The sequence below is a fragment of the Scomber scombrus genome, chromosome 12 (assembly GCF_963691925.1).
Source record: "Scomber scombrus chromosome 12, fScoSco1.1, whole genome shotgun sequence".
NCBI lineage: Eukaryota > Metazoa > Chordata > Actinopteri > Scombriformes > Scombridae > Scomber > Scomber scombrus.
In genome coordinates, this window is record NC_084981.1 from 23,457,291 (window position 1) to 23,466,341 (window position 9,051).

At 40.1% G+C, this 9,051-nt stretch overlaps 1 protein-coding gene across 1 annotated transcript; it reads right to left on the minus strand.

Moving 5' to 3' along the window:
* Positions 1-894: 894 nt before the first annotated feature.
* Positions 895-8,330, minus strand: aftphb (aftiphilin b). Its single transcript, XM_062429990.1, has 10 exons — positions 7,542-8,330; positions 6,864-7,508; positions 6,526-6,707; positions 6,222-6,348; positions 5,793-5,849; positions 5,384-5,506; positions 5,093-5,153; positions 1,460-1,552; positions 1,180-1,303; positions 895-1,018 (listed from the first exon to the last, which is right to left on the minus strand). The coding sequence occupies exons 1-10, from the start codon at positions 8,328-8,330 to the stop codon at positions 895-897; spliced, it is 2,325 nt and encodes a 774-aa protein (XP_062285974.1).
* Between the last annotated feature and the right edge of the window lie 721 nt (positions 8,331-9,051).

The window sequence follows — 9,051 nt, forward strand, 5'->3', positions numbered from 1 at the left end:
AAATGTTAAACATAGTTACTAGATTATCACTGCAAAATAAGTAATACAAAGTGTTTCCTCCCTACAGAAATTTTAAACAGGACACTATATGTGCATGTGGCTAAAATCAAATTACAACTGGGATTAAACAACAAATAACAAATTATACCAACCATGACAAAACAGATAAAAACGTAATTTAAAATGTACATAATAGGATAAAAGTCTTCATAAAAGCCACTTTATTCATGCCATCAAGAAAGTACATTCTTTCCATCATGTTAGTATATGATAATATATGTCTATAATGATGTTGATATTTAATTGAAGATGGCCTTTTTTTAAAACAATATAATAAATAGATAATCAAACATCATTTCACCTCATGACCTTGCAGTAATATTATCTGGAGTGATTAAAAGTATGTATGTGTGTGGATCAGATTAAATAAACCACAACACTCGACTTTAAGGAAAGTAATACCCCTGTATTAAACCAAAATACAAGACACTGCAGACCTGCTTCTATACATTTTGCAGATTATTGTGTGTTGAAATTAATCTATGAGCTGTTGTATGCGAGAATATTTTCCCACTCTACAAACAAAAAGCTTATTGTCAGGTTAAAGACAGAGAATAGCCAGCAGGTGGAGTATTTTAACCGAAGCAGGAAGATCACCTCACCATTAAAATGGCTCTTGTATCCTTAAAAATCTGTGGAGTATTTGAATCATGTGATAATTATGACATATTAACCATTGATTGTGTGTGTGTGTGTGTGTGTGTGTGTGTGTGTGTGTGTGTGTGTGTGTGTGTGTGTGTGTGTGTGTGTGTGTGTGTGTGTGTGTGTGTGTGTGTGTGTGTGTGTGTGTGTGTGTGTGTGTGTGTGGAGAAAATTCTTTAAATTTGGTTAACTTCATTCTTTGGGTATGAGAATGCTTGGGAACATGAGGACTTTGGCCTGCATGAAAGACAGGTCAGGCAGTCCAGAGATCAGCCTGCTGGCCTCTGCAGTCACCTCTTCATTCTGCTGAGGTTTCCTGGTGAAGAACACACGCACACACACATAAAAAGCATAAAAATCAAGATAGCAATAGGAGACAAGTACATGTTGAATTATTAATACAGTAAGAGGAACTAAGATATGATTTTTTTATTTTTATGTGCATGATACGAGTATAAAAATAGAAGCAGAGCTGACCTGACTGAAGTACTCGTCTTCTCTGCTGTGGACAACAGGCGATTCATAGTGTCCTCTACGCAGATGCTGTTAGTGCTAATTTCCAGTTTGCTGATGGTCAACTCATACAGTTCACGGTCCACTCCTTTACATGCAAGCGTGTAAAACATACGGCATACATGTGGATCAACGTTAATATTTAGCACCAGCACACTCGGTAGTATCAACACGGTGCATGTGTGGCTGCTCTGTGCGATGAACAGTGCACAAAATGTACATTTCTGCAATGTCACACGCTGACCTGGAGGAGGAGTGTTGCTCCGGCTGCTGCTGCTGCTGCGGGATCTGTTCCCTTCCTCAGGACCAAAATAATCCAAGTTGAGAGCAGAGCAGCCTGTGCTTGCAAGGGAAGACAGTGGGTGAAGAGGGATGGGGAGGGGAGGTGACTCAATTTATCATAACCCTGAAATATCGACGCCAACACCCAGAGTGAGGTCACTGAAACAATATTATCATGGTAATAGCATCATTTATGTGAAAGGTGTTTTCAGTAGGTCTCTGTTACATGCTGCTTTTCTGTTATTTCTTTAAATAATAAAATAAATCTTGAGCAAATGCAGCACATCCAGGTAGCATCAGCTCTGGAGTGTGACTTTCACATTGATTACATGCTAATCTTAAAAAGTAACTCCACACCAGACTGAGAGACAGAGTTTCACTTGTTCTCTCTCTGGTTAAAAGTGTGTTTCACCTCTGACCACAACCAACAACACACTCGTGGTTTTGCCTCACAACCCAACCAGCACAGAGCTGGTGTGTGCCGGTTCCATTTCAATTCAGCACACAAAAAAACCCACATCCCACTTATGCCAACCTGAATTAACTGCTCTGTGCAGCAGCTAAGCAAAATACAGCATGTACTAAAACCATTGTAAATAATCAAGACTAATAACTACATACTTTTAGTGGTTGAATCCAAGAAGAAAATGTGCTGAACTGTCTCTGCCAACACTAATAGTAACATTAACATATGAAACTATGAAAAGATGAAGTTTTACAGCATCTGTACCGCCTGCTGTTGTTTGATTATCGTCTGATAGAGATTCCCTTGTCATACCTGCAGCCTTATATGGTGGCTGCTCTCCACTTATTTGAGTTTCTTTGCTCTTGCTGCCATGTGACAGGTGGCTTGCCGGCGTGACCAATCAGAGTGCAGCACCTGCTATAACTTTTTAATATTATTTGTAGATATTTGTAAGATATGTTGTATTGCTTGGCCCTTTATGTTATGATGTAGTTATCCATCAAAACAAATGTCTGCAAGATGCAATGCCAGACTATGTTGAAAATACCACAACCTTCAAAAAAAGGTAGGATTTAACAGTGCAGGCCATCCAAAGTTTTTTATGCTTTTTCTTGTGAAAAGAAAAACAACAAACAACTGACAACAAGCTGTGTAGTTGTTTGAAAACTCCAAATAAGCACTTGACCCCAAAGAAAAGTGACACAGCGTCAAACGAGAGAGAAAAGCTGAGAAAGGCGAAAAACCAAGCCGAAAGGATCAACTGATTTATTTCAGTATTTACAAGGACTTCCCACAAGTAATTATTGCAGTGCATTCAATTTGAACTTGAGCAGTAAATCTGAGGAAATTAAAATGCAGATTTTGTCAACAAACAAACAAACAAACAATTTATAAACAGTTGCTGGCATAAAGGCACAACTCATTAAGAAATTACTGTAGTTGCAGTTACAGAAATGTTGTAGAAACACTTCTGATTGGTAATCAAATACTGAAAAAGTGGATTTCAGGTATCAATTTTTTTTTCCCAAATTGAAGTGCTTTGGAATCAAACACTCCTCTATCCTATTCAGCATGCTCATACAGTATACAGTGTATGCTTCAGTGCACAGGAAGCAAGAGAAGAAAAACAAGAGAGCAGCATAGTGTGACGACAGTGATCTCCACTGCAGCTTTCCTTCAGTTGCATTGTTTATATTTGTTTAATAATGAAATCCTGTCTACAATACAGTGTTTCTTTCTATTATGGCAATGATAACAGCTTAAAACTAAACCCCAAAGACAGACTTCATATAACTAACCATGTGAAAAACTATATTATGAATATAAACAAACTACAAACAAATGTTTAAAAAATGTATGAAGTGCATCTCAGTGTTAAACTAACCCTTCATTTAAACCCAGTGAAAAATAAAGTATGTTTTCTGCATTCAGCTCCACCTACAATGAATACACTGCCCTCTGCTGTGCATGCTTTATAATTACAACACTTTTCTGTTCTATTTCTTTTAGTATATTTATTTAATGCAATTTTATCACTGAACATTTGTCTTGCTTGGGTTGTAAATGTGGTGTCAAAAGTGTCAAACATGGAAACAGAACAGGTAAAAAGGTTTTCTTAACCCAAGGTGGACTGCTAGAAAATAACTGGTAATGTTAATGAAACATGTTAATCAGCTGTTCAGGTCCATCCGACGACAAATGATGTGTCAGCTCGGATGCTTAGTCATTTATCTTCATTAGCAACTCGTTATGCTCGACAGTTTATTAAATGTACTGTCGAGTTAGCCGTTACAAATACATGCAGCAGCTAAATGGATTGCGCTGCAAAGCTTGTTGTCTATAACTGTCCTGAAATGCAAACAAAAGTCACAGCTGATTTCAGAGAGAAATTAGCCAATTCATATTAAGATTTCTCATTTTTAAACTAGCTGTAGTTACCTGCTACTTAACTTCCTGCAAAAAGTCAGAAGGACACCAACAATACGTTACTTTGTCTCCTTTACTGTTTTCTAATTTAAAGTTTTTTGATGATTAAATTAGATCTAGTTAGGCTTATTGTCCATCCTGTATAATTAATTAGAACATGCTTCATATAATTCTGCTTTTAATTGCAGTAATAATCTTTTTTAGAATTTAAGTTTTAGATGAATTTAGAAACAAAGACTTATGTAAACACTACATCTGACTGTACTAAAACAAAGAAACGTCATCAAAATTTCCTGAGCAAAGAATGACACTTATTACCTCTAATGTTTCTTTTCAACATTTCTTTTTTTGATATCTCTTCATTATATATAATTGAGGGCACCATGAAACCCTTCACAACCAAATATAAACAAAAAGTGTCCATGAAAAAGTAAAGATGAGTGTTAAATGTAAGAAATATAAAACCAATAGCTGAGCTGACTGATATTGGGTGTGGAAAACATGTTCAGCGTGTAATGCTTTACAAATGTAACATTAAATCAGCATTACCCTCAATTTTTTTGTGTTGTAGTCAAAAATAGTAGCTCAAAGTAACACATACAATAGGTTTCAGTAGTTTTCACCTGAATCAGGTGTTACTTACAGGACTAATGTTTCCTGATCCCAACTGGGACTGATAAATACTGAGATAAATTCTGTTTGTTAAAGATAAAAGCAGGTAGAGATGAGGCACTGGAGTAGTGACAGAGAGAGAAAAGGGAAGCCAGTACAGTGTTTCCCCTTTACTTGTTTTGTAACAACTGTGACGTCTGTTTTGGTTACACATCGAAATTTTAGTTCCAGTTTTTTTTTTTTATTACTTCAGTTTTTCTTGTTTGGATAAGTCAGATTGACAACAACATTATTTATGAACACTGGGCCTAACTTTGCTATTGATGAGACAAAATTCCTTTAAATGACAATTTCTTAACTTTCACATCTTCTGTAGCTGTTGTTGTGGGGACCCACTACTGCTGAGTGAGTGGAGGGGAAACACAGAGAAAATTAAAAGAAGCAAAACATGCTCTGTAGGAAGGGGAGTCCAGAGGAGCCCAGAGTAAACTCTCAAAAGTGTTGGCTTATTAGAAGAAGCCACGTATGAGATGGCTGGTACTGTAGTCTACTTCCGACCCCAGAAGTGAGGGGCTCGGCGAGGGGACGTACCGTCCTGAGAGCTGCTAAGGCCACGTCTGCTCCAGTCCAGCTGGCTGGAAGGGAGCGCCTCCTACAGAAAAAGGTAAAGAAGCATTTTAGGCACATGGCTGCCACTTAGCAGAGTGTAAGTAGAGCATTAAGCAGAGCAAGCTTAATGGGTAAAATATAATCCGTCAGGGGATGTAGGAAAGTATGATCAAGGCTGGCACTTGTAGTTTCCCACATAGTTTCCTGTGTTATCCTCTGGTGTCTTGTACTGTAATATTATATAAATGTAATAAATCCATCAGTTTCAATTACCTGCATTGATTCTGTTGAGGGGTCCGGTATGTTCGGTGGCCCTGGAGGTGCTTGTCCTGTGACCACTGTGTGTCTTGGAGAACTGACAGCTGGCACAGAGTCTTTGGTGGGCTCTAGCATTCCCTGATGAATGATAAAAGTGGGATAGGAAATAAAACGGCAAGCTTTTCAACATGTCTACCATAAAAGCAGTGGAGACACTGAATATAGATTCTGTACAAAGCAACAGTGCAAATATAAAAGTGCAAAACCCCAGCATGTTTTTACAGTAATGACTCGTGCTGTATTCACACCATTAATTAATAATCTTCTACGACACACTACTCACACTGCTCATCTTACAACAGTTACAATGGTTCATCACATTAAAAACAAAATTATTTAGGTCACTTTCCCACAGCTGACTCACCAGGCTGGATGCAAAAGCAGGCACAGCCAATGGCTGCTTCTTCATGCCAATGAACACCTTTCGGAGGGCAAAGACACAAATAAAAACAGGCCTTTAAAAACTGACCTTACATTTTCTGCATTTCCAGTGTAGCAGGACTAAAAGTGTAAAACCTGGTTGTTCCAGCCAGGAGTGCATCAGTATAATGAGCTCAACAATCAACAGGAGTGAGACAGCTTGTAACTCTGCCATTACAAGATTTATTATACATCAGAATAAGCCGTAAATTATTGCATTGATCTGGCCTTAAACTCACTGTGGGTGACAGTTCTTTTGAGCTTAATAAAATATTATATATGTATAGTATATTTTATTATATAGTATGTTCTTGTTTACTCGATTACTAGTGAAGAACAACTACCAGCTGTTCCTATATTTTACCAAACTCACAACGTTCCTTGTGTCCACACCAAGGCACCTGAGCAGAGTCCTGTTTGTATGGGAACCACCCCACTGAAACCGGAGGCCAACTGCATTGTGGATGTCCTGCTGAGACCACTGTGAACCCAGCTGAGCCCTGGAAAACGGTAAGAAAATTAAAAACTAGCAGTATTGTGTATTCAGAAACAGCATTGACATTTCTACTAGTTTAGAGACTGTAAATCTGAACATCTGAGATAGCAATTATTTTTACCATAATGCATCATTTTTAATTCTGCCACCATCTTAACCTAATTCAGCAGGTTATCCTCACCCCTGAGCTCTGGGACACGAGTCTGGTATCGCCTCTTCATCATTCTCAGGGAAACATTGTGGTTGAAACAAAGCACTGAGGCTGGACACCTCCTCCTCCTCCACCTCCTCCTCCACAGCTGGGACCACGACCTCTGGGAAACTGGCCTGGAGGAGCTGCTGGACACGGCAGGACAGTGAAGCCTGGCAAGAAAATAATAGAAATATGGTTCATTTTTCAAAAATAAATATTCAGAATATGTAATTATCTTCTGATATACTTTAAGCTTTTACCGTTATCATTGTATTGCCTGTGAAGCATTATTAAACATTATTATTTTCCAATGAATCCTCTCCCACCTGACAGCTCTTCCTGTGTTGTCCCATCCGGTCCTCCTCCTCAGAGTCCCCATCCATCTGCAGACTGCTGACTTCTCTAAACTGAGTCCAAGTTTTCCCCTCCTCCTGAGCCCTCTGCTCCTTGAACTCCGCCCACGACCCATCTACATCCTCTTGCGTGGGCGCTGAGCAGAAATCTGCGAAGCTATCACTCGGCGGGAGGCTCCCAAGAATCTGCACCCCTACCTCAGCTGTTTGGGCGTGGTCACCATCGCTGTGAGGCTCAGAAGTGCCACCTTCGAAGTCTGCAAATTCACCGTCTGTATATGTTGCACAGGACTGTTTGGAGGTAGCGGAAGTTTCCTGAGTTGCAGATTGGTCGCAGTGATGATGAGAATCCTTCTCTGCCTCTGACTGTGACGGTCTGAGGTTAGTCGTGTAACTGTAGTCTCCCAGTTCTTCTTCCTCGGCATCAGTCTGGTCCACGTCAGTCTGATCCTCTCGCGAAGCCAAAGACGAAACATTTGGCTCAAAATCCTCAGAGGGACACTCAAATGAAATGTCATCACAGCAGGATCCCAGGTCCTCTGTAGCAGACTCATACTCACTGACTGTTTGGGGCACCGTGGAAACACTGTTCTCTCGATCTTCTCCATCTTCCTCTGCCTCTCTGTAATCCTGCACCTCTGGAGTTTGTACAGAATTGAAATGATGCCTCCTTTTCCTCTGGCTGTCTGCTGCCTTGCCTTGCTCCTCATCCCTAGAATAAGATGGATAATCAAAAGCTGTTGCTGCTGCAGCTTCCTGAGACTGACAGTGGTCCTGAGATGATTGCACAATGGCCGCATCTCTTTCCTCACAGTGCTTGACCTCGGTGCAGCCGTTTTCTCGAGCCTTATTTGTACAATGAGATCTAGGCTCAGAGTCCATAACTATCCCATGTCCTGGATCACAGAGTTTTTCACCCAAACCGTTTGTCCCTCCTACTCCGCCACCCCACTGCTCTGTGCTGCTCATAGGAGAGAAGCCACAGCACCAAGGATGTGCTGCCTGCTCTGTAAACACAGTGAAATCAGCAAACCCTGTTTCCTCTTTAGGAGAGCAAGCACCTGATATAGAAGCAGTGTGGGTCCCAGAGATGTGGTTCTTTTCTGCGTAACCGTTCGTGAGGTGAAAAGGTGATTGGGTGTTACTATGCTGGCCCCTGCTGGACCCTGAGTTACCAGTAGATTTGGGTTGGGATTGTTCAGCTGGGTTAGGGTTAAAGCTGGAGTTGGGTTGACGGGTGGCTGTTTTTATGGTGGGTGAAGGCTGTCTGAGTCTGGAGGGTGGCTCAGTAGAATCAGCGAAGCCAAGAGAGGAGTAGGACCCCCCGTCAGAGAATCCTCCAAACTCCCCAAACTCGTCCTCTTCTGATCCCACCTCTCCGTCGTCATCATCCAGTGGAGGAGGGGAAGACGAGTGGAAGGGCATGATATCTGACTCCATGGGTTCTCCTGGCAGGACCTGAAGGCTTCATGCACCTGTAAGAGAAAAATTAAAAGGAAAAAGTGTTTTAAAAGTTTTCTAAATCACTGCTGCAAGACTGCATGAATGAATTTTGCTTTTGTCTAGACTGTTGAGGGCGATCAGTAAAAGTTGGAGCGGTGAAATGACACGGCATATCAGATATTACTCCACATTTAGTTACAGCCCTAGTTTTGATGAGTGCCATACATATAAACTTAATTATTATGATTATTATATAATTAATACACTGCAGCAAACAATCTCCCACTAAAATACGTATCAAAGTTTCATATCTGGTGCATTCAGGGACAATAATACGTATCAGCTTCTGAAGACCGACAATGCTTAAATCCTAATGAATGTGTAAAAGATGTGTATAACAGTTGAAGAGTGGAGATTCTTGAAAAAACAAGCCCGGCAAGATTCATATACTACTAGTTTTGGGGTTGGACAATTTAGTAGAGCTGGGCAATATATTGATATTATATCGATATCGGGATATGAGACTAGATATCATCTTAGATTTTGGATATTGTAATATCGCGATATGTCATCAGAGTTGTCTTTCCTGGTTTTAAATGCTGCATTACAGAAAAATATATATAATTTTCTGAACTTACCAGACTGTTCTAGCTGTTCTGTTATGTACCTTTTACCCACTTTGTCATTATATCCACATTAGTGATAATTATTTATCAAA

What these genes read in the sequence shown, in the direction of transcription:
- aftphb (XM_062429990.1), bottom strand. Translation starts at nt 8,330, where the DNA reads ATGGAGTCAGATATCATGCCCTTCCACTCGTCTTCCCCTCCTCCACTG. An exon ending in TCGTGTCCCAGAGCTCAGGG is followed by an intron (nt 6,349 to 6,525) that starts GTGAGGATAACC and finishes ACCGTTTTCCAG; the next exon opens with GGCTCAGCTGGGTTCACAGT. An exon ending in AAGACGAGTACTTCAGTCAG is followed by an intron (nt 1,019 to 1,179) that starts GTCAGCTCTGCT and finishes GTTCTTCACCAG; the next exon opens with GAAACCTCAGCAGAATGAAG.